Source organism: Brachionichthys hirsutus, chromosome 16 (assembly GCF_040956055.1).
Source record: "Brachionichthys hirsutus isolate HB-005 chromosome 16, CSIRO-AGI_Bhir_v1, whole genome shotgun sequence".
Taxonomy (NCBI): domain Eukaryota; kingdom Metazoa; phylum Chordata; class Actinopteri; order Lophiiformes; family Brachionichthyidae; genus Brachionichthys; species Brachionichthys hirsutus.
In genome coordinates this window covers 7,421,839-7,434,509 of record NC_090912.1, presented here as the reverse complement: position 1 = coordinate 7,434,509, position 12,671 = coordinate 7,421,839, and the positions used below count along the sequence as shown (strand labels likewise).

The window sequence follows — 12,671 nt, the reverse complement described above, 5'->3', positions numbered from 1 at the left end:
ATCTGTGGATTCGTAAATGGATTGCAGCTCTGTAGTGGACTAAGGCTCAAAGAAGTCAAAATGAAAAGGCTGGAAAACGGGAAAAAGTTGGGACAAAATGTGAGCGTCCCAAAAAAATAAATAAAAGGAATTAAGTTCCCTCCTGTGAGAGTATGTGAGGCGTGGGGAAAGAAAATGAAGCTTCTTCCACAGAATGTACAATTACATTGGATCCTCCATTGCTGGACAAAAACAAGCCTGAGAAAAATGAGACAAAGTGTGAGACGTGGGAAAGGGATGGGCCATGGTCGCAGGAGTGAAAGAGCCGGATCCCTGGCAGTATAGCTGCATCTCACAGGTAATTTATCCAGCTCCCCCTCAGTTTCGGTGTCTATCGAACTGATCTTCAGGAGGCTGCACACAGCCTCATGTACTCCCCTCTCATGCAGCACACTGGCTGAAGAGAGTCAGGCTGGACCACAAGGCCGCAGCATGTTACAGCACAGTCCTGTACAATAGACTTGGCAGCGGTCCACGAGTGGTGAGGCACTTCTGGTGCTTCAACAGAGGATGTCTGACGCAAGCTGCTTCTGTTGTTGTGTATGGATGGTACGTATGTGAGGCTGAAATTATTCCCCCCTCCACAGGGAAACATGCTGCTTCCACCTGGAGGCATGCAGAGGGCCCGGCCCCTTTGAGCCTTTGTGCTGGGTAAATACATCCCAGTGTTTGTGTGTACGGTACATGAGGGTTGTTACAGCAGGGCCCAAACACCCACATCCTGCTGTGTGTGAACCCAGCACCACCTGTCGCCCGGTCTGGCACGGCCCGTGCCCATCCACACGTCATCCGTGGGCACAGGCATCGCCAAGCCCTGCTGCATCTGAAATACGCCCTCACATCAGATTTTTTTTTTTTTTTTTTAGCTTGGCCGATAAGAACCTGTCAGGACGCAGATACATAGAAATAGCCCCCTTATGCATCCAAAACACCCTCATGTGCCGAAGCACCGGTAGAGCATGCGGTTTATACGCTTGCTGCAGGTGCTCCTGGTAGATAATGAGCAAAATCATTCACACAGAGCTCCCCAGAAGCACCGGCGTGCCAGACAGTAGGGAGGAACCGGAGTACATGAGAGTGTCCCTGCTGCTCTCGGTGGAAGACGGGATTAAAATGCCCCCATTGTTCTGTTGTTGCTTCGCTGAAACCAGGAGACCAACAGTATTTGCAGCCCGCACATTGGAAACCTTTGCTTGGCTAGTGTAAACCAATGTCACATGCTGAAGTGGGCATTGAATTATTGTAATAAAAAAAAAAACAGCAATGTGTTCTGAGGTCACTTCTGTGAGAGAGTGTCCCCTGCTGGTAAATTGGAGGAACTTTATTACAGAAGAGTTTCATTGGACGTCAGCACACTCAGAGCAAAGATTAAAATAAAATGTGACTTCATCTTGATAATCAGTAACGTAAATACGTCCAAAGGATTGAGAGTTCCCTTATGGCTTGAGAAGATTATTCCTCTTCTAAAAGTAAATAAGACCCTCTGTAGGCCTCACTGGAGTCTGACTAATGAGGCTTTTTTTGGGGGTTGTAAATTATTTTCATTGAACAGCAGCAGAATCTGTTTGTTTGTTACTAGGATTACAGAAAAACTGCTGGATGGAGCTCAATGAAAAACAATTCTAAATTTTGAGACCGATCCAAATCTGAAAAATTCTGGATTTTCCCATTTACTTATAATGGAGGCTTGGAGTCATAAAGGGGTCCAATATGAACTATCATGTAATATGTCTTCTGGATCTGATCCAGAATGAGATATATTACATTTTAACACTGAAAACCTCATTTATGGATTAAAAGATCAGCTAAAAATACACAACTCTGATTCACTTTTACTTTTCATGGTTGGTGTATAAAGATACAAAGAACAATTTAAAACATTTTGGGTGAAGATCCAGATCACCATGTGGACGGTGTAAATCCAGTCAGAAGGGGAAAGAGCTGCTTGGCGGAGGTCTGCGCTCTCTGAGTGCTTTTCTAGTTACAATTATTGATTTAAAGACAATGTTCAAATCATATTGACAGTGATCTCTAGATGTGTATTGTATTGCAATTACACTAGAATGATCAACACATCAAAAACAAGTACAGCAGAACGATCTGCACTGCAGTCAGTCCGACTCAGAGTCCAGGACTAGGGCAGGGAAATGCTGCCCTCCCTCCCCCAGCAGGGAGTACACGTCTCTCAGCATGCTGACATCGGGGCATTCGGGCCCGGGGGCTATAGAAGAAAGCTGGGGAGACAGGGCGTCGAATGCAGCCTGTCAAATCACAAAGGCAGTCAATCAGTCAGTGCAATCAGGCGTTTGACGTATTATGACGTCAAACAAGGCGCACAAACCGTACCTCCTCGAGGTGCACCTCCTGCTGCAACAGCGCCACCCTCATCCTCAGCTTCTCCAGCTCTCTGAGCTCCGCTTCTGTTGTGTAGGTTATAGTTGGGGGCAGGGGCGCAATCAAGCCATCTCCCCACACGATATTTGCCCCACTGGGGCAAAGACAACCTCCCTCTGGCCTCCATCGGTCCCACGCGTCCCACTCTGATGGAAAAGTTATTTTTAGAAGAGGGCAAAAGTTTTCCTGCTCTGCCGTCTCAAGCTTTAAATAGCTAGGCCCTAACGATGCGGCGTCAGGATTGGACTGCTTTAAAGCGCCACGGTCGCGGCGAAGAGGAAGTCGAGAAGCCGGACGGTTACTTTATACCACTTGCGCTCCTCGTTTCATCACAGGGCCGTAGAGGTCACTGTTACACGGTGTCGGTGCTGAGGGAGTGACACTCCAACACGCAGCCATGAGAGTTTAAACACCGCCTGTGTTTCATCATGATGTCATTTTTTTATTTGACACATCTGCGTTACGGAATAAATGATCTTTAAAATTGTTGCCGCTGTTGTTTGGAGGCTTTGTCTTATATAACCAAAGCCAGGTGTTGCTCGGGGGGGGGGGGGGGGGGGGGCAGAACATCTGGCTTTGCTGCAGCGAAACATTTCCTGTATTAAAAGCAACAGTACTTGTACGAACTCGCGTGGGAGTAACTGACATTTAGCTGAATTACATTTCATTTAGTCTATTTTTTTTTGTCACTCTTAATGCACATTGTCATTTTGGGGGTCCTTAGCTTGTTAAGGAAAAACGTACAGTTCTGATATATCCGTTAATAACTCTCAGAAAGTCATCTCCTGACAAACTCCCCGCGTGGTTCCTTCCAACACTGACATTTTCTCACCGACACGTGTGTCGTTCACCGTCTTTCTAACATCTCCTCATTGGTTCGCTTGAGTTTGTGTGTTTTCAGCTTTTACCCGGAAGTGTGGCGGCTTCTGAGGTCTGTTTGGCTGGCGTCTCCTTTGTCTGCCAGCGCTGTGTGAGATCACGCCCTTGGCGAGTCAGACTGTCACCCGGGCTGCCGCATGGCCAATCCTCCGGGAACTACAGCGGTCAGAGAGACACTACGGTATAATTACAAACATTACACGACATGGAAAACCTCAGGCTTCACTAAAAGAAAAGATAAAAAGGGGGGGGATACCGTGGCTCTTATTCTCTCCACGAAATGACTCCTTTCAGGCACAGGATTCCGTTGTGTAGCAGCCACTTTGTCCCACAGCCTAAATATGATAATAGCAAAATAAATTTAGAAATCCAAATTAGCTGTAAAAATCACATTTGGAATTTTGTGGGCACCCGTTTTGCTTTGTCATTAGAGATTTCCATTTTGCTGTTTGAGTGGAATCCGGAGCCAGAACTTCACCAGACTGCTGCGATTTCCTTGCTGAGGAGGCAGGGTCCTTCGTCAAGATGTCTCTATGAACCGGGGTTTCGTGCTGCCCAGGATTACGGATGACTGATTTCGAACCCGGTGCGGAGGTCGCTGAAGCACCAGCGCCCTTTTTGTGCCCTTTTCTGTCAATCCTGACAGATTTCGAGGTCAGCCTGGAGGTGTTTTGTTTGCCTTTAGATGCAGAGGCCTGTATTCTGTCTTTGGATGTGCCTGGTTCCTTTGGAGGTGCAGGCTGTTTGTTTGGGTCCGTTTTAGAGGGTCTTTGACCGGTACGCACATGAAGGGCTTTCTCCAGGGCTCGCTCAAGCAGTTCGAGATCTTCTTTCTCCCCTGGTGACGTATCTGTGCCTGAAGACATTCGCATACAAACATCTGGTTGAAACTATATTTCTTTACTGAAAAAAACCTTGATTTAACCTTAAAGGTATAAGATCAAATTCAGCGAGGACAAGATAGGATTACATCATGGACTAGTACTAAAATAAATGATCAAAGAAATCAATTAATTAACACTTTTTCATCTGATTGACAAATTACCTTTATATAGTTTTGACATACTGTATAATTTTACTGTGATTATTATCATCGCTATTTATTACCTGTAGCCGTATCATCAGCAGATTCGGACTCCTCCAAGTCATGCGATGTTCTGTGGGAAAATATATCATGTGATCATCATCACACACATATGGATGAGCTTTATATTAAAAATAGATTATTATTGATCCGTTAGACTTTTTTATGTTATTTTAAGAGAATGATGATAAACTCGTTGTATTTGTCAAGGAGTATAACATATATGGCCACCATCTGTGCGTGACTCTTCGGGGGGGGGGGGGGGGGGACCAAAAGGCACTGCTGGGATTCGAACCCAGGATCTCCTGTTTACTAGACAGGCGCTTTAACCAACTAAGCCACAGCGCCGGCCGGTGAACAGGGCGGACAGTTATCACATTATCCGTAAGCAGCTATTCGTTCTGTGACTTTAGGACATTGTTCACAGCGCGTGGTGTCCACGCCGGACGAGACATATCGATCTATCGATCATAATAACGCCACATCAACCCGTCTTTTGTAAGACACACGTGTAGTTTTAAACTCAAGGTACTTTATTCGAGAAACCGACACAAGTGACGCCATGAACGCAGATGTTGAAACCGCACGGCGGCTACTTACACGGCGCGTAACATTTCTCTGTAGAGTTGAATTCTTCCATTGATCCTGGTTTGTTCCGTTTTGCATGATTTGATAGCTTGTTCGACAGCATCGAGCAGTGACATGTCGCACCGCGGTGACCCGAACGAGTGTTTGGATTATTAAATATCACTTTGAACTTTGAAAGTTTGGGTTTGCTTTGGAGAAAAGCTACTTTGCTACAAATTTGGGGATGGCGTCATCGGTCTGACGCGCGAAAACAGATTTAGCGGATACGGAAGTGCCGGTTAATCTTTATGGTTGATACAAACCGATGTGAGGCAATACCCAGAATGTGTTACTATAATATTACCAATATAGAAATATGTTACTTTTTTCCAGTCGCTAAACATTCCCAAAAAATACGAGAAATTGTAGTTCACGATCGCCTTCTCGTCTTGACTGACCTCTCGCGAGAAGTGACGCGGTGCGTTCACGGAGCCATAGCGCAACAAACTTGATTGAAGCATGATTTTTGAAATGAATTAGCTTTTATTTGAACATGCTTAAAAAAGAAAATAGATAACATAAAAAAAATATTAAAAGAAAAACAAGATGTATACATTTAATACGCAACAAATCAAAAAACAGCTTCACAGACCACAACCAAAACTATTATCCTGAGATTGAGGCTGTAACCTACATTTATGAACCAGGAGAGAAAAAAATGTTCAAGTAGTCTTTCGAGGATGTCCCTATCGCACTGAATCATATTTCTGTAAATAAATTAAGATGAGATTAATACATTACTGTTTTAATATTCAGATAATCTGTTTATTGTTTGACTCATAATAAAAACCATGTTGAGACTATGTTTTGGTACACAGCCTTCATCAGATCATCCTCATCCATCCAGAATTCATGCTCAAATTAATCAAACGCACGTGCACATTTCTGAGATGGCGTAGTGAGTAGAGCTGTCACATCAGTAGCAAGATGGTTCTGGGTTTGATCCCTATCTGTGCTGAGTTTTGTTGTTCTGTGTGCATTTTCTCCGGGTTCTCTGGTCATCTCGTCTACAAAAAAATGGATGGATGGATACATTCCACAGTCATTAAACAGCTATAGGTTATCATGTATCTGATCAGTTCACCACATTAGTTTCCGATCACATGCAACGAGCTGCAGTGTTGATAAATCCTTGGAACAATTTTGAGGGAATTGAATCATCATCCCTCTGATGTCAGAAGCAGGGATAGCACTCACCTGGTCCTCAAATTAAGCATCTGACATATTTCTAGTTTAGTGATGCTCATATGGAATTTGTGGGTATGCTCTGCCCCCCCCCCCCCAAAAAAAACACAAAAGTTACTGACTGAAATATCCTCATCGTGCTCCTGCCTTATCACCAAGTTCGCATCGTCCTTTTCTCACCTATGTTGTGTAATACTGTAATCCTTCAAATGTTGGCAAATCATTGTTTGTTTATCCAAAGAGCCTGCAGTGGGTTGGCATGTTTGATTTATCATCAGTGCTTGTTTAAACATGTTTCACACTCCTAACATGTGGAATCGTGACTCATTTTCAGTAAGTGCTCAAGGTCTAACAGCACACCACCAAATTAATAACACAAAATTGACCAGAAGGCAGAGTTGCGGACTGATCACTCATCACTAGATCTAGTTCAGAGGGCTACAACTGTTGCAGATTTTTCTGTACTGGGGAGACGCGCCCTTCTTCTGATGAACGGAGTTACCTTTCCCAGCTACCCCAGGAAAACTGGTGGGAGATAGTGGGAGGGTTTGATGGTACGACTGGACCTACTCACATGGTATGTAAGGTGAGCAAAGGTCATGACTCTTTTTTTTTTTTTTTTTTTGGCGAAATAATAAAAGTTGTAACATTTTAAAAGTGTGTTTAAATAAAATAAATCTTTAAAGTCATGCCTGAAATATCCCTTGACGCTCATGGATCTTTTTTGTGCCCTTTTTAGTTAGTATAACAATTCCTGGACGTGCTTTGTTGAAATGATCTTTCTAACATATATTGTCACTCCACCAAAATCTGGGAAAATCCATCTTTTACTTCTCAGAGACACAGAAAAAGATGAATACACTAACTTATCAGTAAATGAAGACAGATCCAACCTGTGTTGAACTTTTGCACGCAGGTCTACTGTTCTTTGCCTCCAGAGGCCAACAACTAGTTGAGACTGGATTTATAAGACTGGAATGGCTAGTCACTTTATTTTGGGCACAACAGCGATTCTTTATAAATACGTGTGCCTCAATCTGCCAACAAAGCAATATCATGTGCAAACAGGTTTGCATCACCTTTGAGACTTGACACGCTCTCTTGGAAATCCAAAAGAATGGGGAGGGGAATAGTACCGGTAATCTTACACTTAAACTGCCAAGTCATTGTTTAATTTCAGCATAACAAGCATTCAGTTTAAGCAGCACAGCTCAGTCAGAGGAGTAAACAGTCATCAGTTGATCAAATGTCTCTTTTTGAGAATTTTATTTTCTTCCTTTCATCCAGTCCCACAACTCTACTGGGGGCTGTTGCTCTGCTGCTTTTTCTTTATATGGTTTCCAGTAACTTCATCTCCCAGGAAAGAGAGAAGGAGCCTCCAGGACCGAGACCGCTTCCCTTGCTTGGCAACCTATTGCAGCTTGATCTCAAGAGACCCTACAAAACCCTGTTTGAGGTGAGCCCAGCTCTGTTTTCCCAAAACGTCTTAGAATTAATTTGAACCTCCTATTTGAAAAAAAATGTCCTGACATATATTTACCGACATTTGTTTGCAGTTTTCAAAGAAATATGGATCTGTATTTACGGTTTACTTGGGACCAAATAAAGCCGTAGTCTTAGCTGGATTCAAGACAGTCAAGGAAGCTCTGATCAACAATGCAGAGGTGTTTGGTGATCGAGACATTCCACCTATATTTTATGACATAACAAAAGGTTATGGTATGTGCTTTATTGAAAGCAAAACTGTTTAAAAAATATATATATATCTATTTCGGTGTTTAGTCTTTTACATTCTAGACAATACACATACAGTTTTTCTTTTTACCTCATATTTAATAGGGATTCTGTTCGCAAACGGAGAAACATGGAGAGAGATGAGACATTTTGCCCTCACCACCCTGAGAGACTTTGGGATGGGCAAAAGAATAGCAGAGGATACAATCTTGGATGAGTGCAGCCACCTGATCCAAAAGATTGAAGAGCACAAAGGTCAGGAGCTAAAGGAAGTGATCATTCATAACAGGCTGTGCATTAATTATTATTCATGTGTCTGTCCTGAGATACATATTTGCACCTTTTTTTTGTTGCACTTCAGTCTTGCTTACACATTAATTTGTTCATGCTACCACTTCACAGGGAGACCGTTTGAAACAGCACTTCCTGTCAATTATGCAACATCAAATGTCATCTCGGCCATTGTTTATGGAAGCAGGTTTGAATACGATGACGAACGCTTTACAGACATGGTGAAAAAGGCCAACGAGATCATACGAAATGTTGCCTCTGCACAAATCCAGGTATGCTTCTTAAACTGCACACCGCAATAATTTAAATCAAATGTGTCAGAGATGAAGCATCGTCATGATTTCTACAGCTGTGTGCTGTCATTATCACCAACAATCTGATTTTCTTCATTGGACATTCATCAGTATAAATGATAAATGATAAATGATCTGATCTGATATTTATTTAATGAGCTCCAGAGTTTATCTGGAGGCCAAATCCCTGAGTCAGACAGATTTGACAACGACCTGCTTTTTCATCAATGATGAGATGTTTGAATGTTAATATGATGGGAGAAACGTGTGGTAATTTCACACCATCTTATCTTTGCTGCATATCCTGTCATTGCATTCTGCGCGACTGCTGGCAGAGTGGACAGATGTACTCCTGGTGGTACGCCCTTGCCACAGGTGTGAAAGCATAGAACAGTTGCTGATGGCATTGAATGTATTGCATAACAAAGGCGTGGCGCATTACACACCTTTAATCCTTTTTTTAAAGTTCTCTAGCTCCACGGTTCATAAAATAAATCCCCACAACAATACAGGAGACTCAGGCTGTGACCACAGCCTTTGTCAGTATACAGACTGCAAAGTATTCAAAACAGATTTACAGATAAGAAGGTGAAAACAAAAAGAAATGTAAAACGAGTTAACAGGTGGCAGTATTATATAACACTGAAAATTAAAGAGTAAGGCCACACAATTATTTTATAAAAGTTTTAAGTTCCCACAGACTCATTTAATCAGGTTATAAATTACAACTATTTACCTGCTCTCCATAGGAGTCATAAAAATAAAAAAAAAGACTCCTATGGCACACTGTGGCAAATAAGTGATAACCATTGTAATAAATACAAATTGACAGAGTCAGTTCTGCACATAACGAGCTCATTGCATGTAATTATTCCCTTATTTCAAATAGTGGATAAGGGGATATTTGAATGCAGTTCATTTTCTTTAAAAAAACTTTGATGATATGGGAATGGCAATGTGGACAGTTTTGTAATCTGTTATTATAGATTGAGTTAAAAAAACAAACAGGTAAAATTACCTTCGGTCCTTGACTTCAATTGTGCACTTACTGTTCATGTGATCGGATTTTCAAAAAACTAAACAGCATACATTCGTGCCGCACAAACTTTTGAATCTATAAAGAGTATTATAATTATTCATTCATTAATCATTGTTGTCTTCTCTTTTGCATCACAGCTTTACAACATGTTTCCCAGGCTCTTCTGTCGGCTTAGAGAACGGCAGCTGGTGTTGAAAAATCGGGACCAATTTATCTGTAATAGCAAACATTTAATCAAGAATCTGAAAGACACACTGAACCCCGAACTATGCAGAGGATTTGTGGACTGTTTTCTGACCAGAAAGCAGAAAGACGAGGTAAGACTTTTAATCGTTTCCATTTCCACGCAACAATAATTAACGTTATTGATTAATAATGTCTAACCAAACAAACTGAGCTACGGGTGTTCTTTCTCAAAGGATTCTTGTGTGATGGAGACTCAGTACAATGAGAACAACTTGATTTATTCAGTCTCCAACCTGTTTGCAGCTGGCACTGATACCACAGCAGCTACACTGAGATGGGGTTTGCTGTTTATGGCCAAATATCCACATGTACAAGGCAAGGCCAGAGATGATACTTAGACATTTACGTCGTAGCCTGTGGTTGCCCTTGTATTTACCGGTATACATTTTTTTTTTAAATCCAAGGACCATGGTGGGTAAGTTTAGGTGCTTAATATTATAAGACAAAACACAAGCATAGCAGTTAAAACTGCTGGCAATGATGTAGATGCTTGTCTTATTAAAGTAAGGGCAGGCAAATAATATGAACTTACTGTTTTTCTATTGGCAGACCAGGTGCAGGAGGAAATGAGCAGGGTGTTAGGAGACCGTCAGGTCTGTGTGGTGGACAGGAAAAACATGCCCTACACTGATGCTGTCATCCATGAGACACAAAGACTCGCCAACATTGTCCCCATGGCTGTTCCTCACAGAACTACCCGAGACATCACCTTCCATGGATACTTGATCAAAAAGGTTGAGTGTTCATGTCGCCACTGAGAAAGAGCAAGACTGATGACAAATATACGCTCTTTGTTTCCTGATAGGGAACGACTGTGCTCCCCCTTCTTACCTCTGTCCTGTACGATGAGAGTGAATGGGAGAGCCCACACACCTTCAACCCTTCACACTTCCTGGATAAGGAGGGTCAATTCACCAGGAGAGACGCTTTCATGCCCTTTTCTGCAGGTAAAACAACTGCAGAGTTTGAGTTGTTCAGAAATGACAGCTAAACAATTTGCAAATCTCATGGTTCATATAGGTCGCAGGGTCTGTCTGGGAGAAGGTCTGGCTAAGATGGAGCTCTTTCTCTTCTTCACCTCCCTCCTCCAGCGATTTCGTTTCACTCCTCCATCTGGAGTTACAGAGGACGAACTGGATCTGACACCAGCTGTGGGCTTCACCCTTGCCCCTTCAGCTTATGAGCTGTGTGCAATCAGCCGTCAGTGAGGAAGAGAACGAGAGCATGGCTTTTTTTTATTTTCAATTACTAAAAACTGCACAAAAATCTTTCTATGAGTCCTACGTAGGGTATAACATGCTCAGCAATCTGGATTTTCAAGTCTAAAATTAAATCTATTCTGTTACTTTAAAATTGACAAGTTACATACAAAAGTAGTGGGACATTTTAATTATGTTGTTCACCAGCAAGCATGAATAATTTAGGAATTTACACATGATATTTCATAAAAATATATAACATTTGTCTTTGTATTTTTAGAATGAGAAAGTGACTTCAACATATATTCATGCATTTGTATCAGAGTGTTGGATTGTGCAGATTGTACTAAGATGGAAGCTTAATTTTTTATAAATTACAATGAATAGAGATAGTGTCATGTTAACACCTCAAGAACATCTAAAATTAATATAAACAATATTTTCACTTCAATCTTTCCATGGATTATCATCCGATTGTCAAGCAATCAATACATTCCTGCAAAATAATTAGATTTATGAATGCTTTATATTTCGAGCCTGCTATTAACAAAGTGATGATGATGATGAATATATTTATTAGATAGAATGTTAGCATACAGGTACAGTCACACAGTAGCATGTATTACAGTACAAATACAGTCAAACATCCTGTCTAAGAGGAGCATTTCAAAAAAGCCCTTGTGGGCTTGTTTCCGCTGAAAGTCCTTAGTACATAAATCATTGACATTTAATAACACAAATAAAACTAATATTAGATTACTAACTTGATGCAAAAGTCAAATAGAAAAACAAACAAACCAAAAACAATGACAATAGTCAAAATGACAATAATAAAGTCAAAACAATTATAATAATATGAACGCAACATGTCCGAAAAGGAGTAGGATGAAGCAAATTGTAGATTGTGAGAATCTCTAAGAAGCTGACAGCGTGAGAGGCCTTAGAAGCCAACCTTTCATCGCAAGTACACTGAAAGCTGGAGGTGACAAACAAACCTTAGTGGAGAAACTATTGGTAATGAGTTTAATATTCTGTCTGTCCTTTAAACATTTGGTGCATGTAATTCCTATTAAGTCCTATTTTACTTGCTTATATGTTTGTGTTGTTATCAAAAAGAGTGGATGCTTAATCAAGTCACGGTAATATGATTTAAAGTTGTTTGCTATACGCCAATAAAAATCAGAAGAGAACAAACATCCCTACAAGACCAGTGATCTCTGCATTTTACGCCTGGGCCTTCAGTGAGGTCTGACACAGTCCCACCCGAATTTATCCACCTCGTATTACCATCATTATGATGCCATGGCTCTAGACACAATACTTTTAGACAGAATTGCAGCGTAACTGCGTGTTGTGTCACCTTAAACATAGACGGGTGCAACAGACTTATATTAATATTTCCGAAGCATTTAAAATCAATATTTGCATTACTAAGAGTGTTAAACTAGGAGACATATTATGAAAATCTCATTTTTCCCATGTTTCTACACTATTATGTTTTGGGTCATTATCAACCGAAAAACAGCTAAATAAACCAGCCAGTCAATCATGCATAGTTTGCGGAGTTCTGTAATCACTTACTGAAACGCATCTGGCAGAAATCCCCCCCCCCCGTGATGTCACAGAGGGCGAACGTGCACATGCATGAACGTTCATTGCGT

The 12,671-nt window shown here is 41.4% G+C and overlaps 2 protein-coding genes and 1 non-coding gene across 4 annotated transcripts; 1 reads left to right on the top strand and 2 right to left on the bottom strand.

The window, feature by feature from the left end:
• Nucleotides 1-1,851: 1,851 nt before the first annotated feature.
• LOC137905398 (tubulin epsilon and delta complex protein 2) lies at nt 1,852-5,179 on the bottom strand. The gene is made up of 7 exons (XM_068749635.1): nt 4,997-5,179; nt 4,420-4,469; nt 3,724-4,168; nt 3,569-3,647; nt 3,342-3,468; nt 2,386-2,579; nt 1,852-2,300 (listed from the first exon to the last, which is right to left on the bottom strand). Exons 1-7 carry the CDS (start codon nt 5,098-5,100, stop codon nt 2,151-2,153), a joined length of 1,149 nt encoding a protein of 382 aa, XP_068605736.1. The 5' UTR covers nt 5,101-5,179; the 3' UTR covers nt 1,852-2,150.
• On the bottom strand, nt 4,671-4,744 carry trnat-agu (transfer RNA threonine (anticodon AGU)). The gene has a single exon. It is a non-coding gene; the product is annotated as a tRNA-Thr (tRNA).
• A 2,275-nt stretch (nt 5,180-7,454) lies between the features above and the next one.
• On the top strand, nt 7,455-12,204 carry LOC137905388 (cytochrome P450 2K1-like). Of its 2 annotated transcripts, none has more exons than XM_068749624.1 (9): nt 7,455-7,664; nt 7,765-7,927; nt 8,048-8,197; nt 8,345-8,505; nt 9,703-9,882; nt 9,985-10,126; nt 10,361-10,545; nt 10,617-10,758; nt 10,832-12,204. In XM_068749624.1, exons 1-9 carry the CDS (start codon nt 7,455-7,457, stop codon nt 11,017-11,019), a joined length of 1,521 nt encoding a protein of 506 aa, XP_068605725.1. In that variant the 3' UTR covers nt 11,020-12,204. The 2 variants fall into 2 exon arrangements, with proteins under 2 accessions (XP_068605725.1, XP_068605726.1); XM_068749625.1 differs by having other exon boundaries at nt 9,985-10,131; nt 10,366-10,545.
• Nucleotides 12,205-12,671: the final 467 nt, after the last annotated feature.

Coding starts and splice junctions, on each gene's coding strand:
- LOC137905398 (XM_068749635.1), bottom strand. CDS start 5,100: ATGTCACTGCTCGATGCTGTCGAACAAGCTATCAAATCATGCAAAACG. Junction 4,169..4,419: donor TGCTGATGATACGGCTACAG/GTAATAAATAGC, acceptor GAATGTCTTCAG/GCACAGATACGTCACCAGGG. Junction 2,580..3,341: donor AGAAGCCGCCACACTTCCGG/GTAAAAGCTGAA, acceptor CTTTTCCATCAG/AGTGGGACGCGTGGGACCGA.
- LOC137905388 (XM_068749624.1), top strand. CDS start 7,455: ATGTCTCTTTTTGAGAATTTTATTTTCTTCCTTTCATCCAGTCCCACA. Junction 7,665..7,764: donor CCTACAAAACCCTGTTTGAG/GTGAGCCCAGCT, acceptor ATTTGTTTGCAG/TTTTCAAAGAAATATGGATC. Junction 10,546..10,616: donor ATGGATACTTGATCAAAAAG/GTTGAGTGTTCA, acceptor GTTTCCTGATAG/GGAACGACTGTGCTCCCCCT.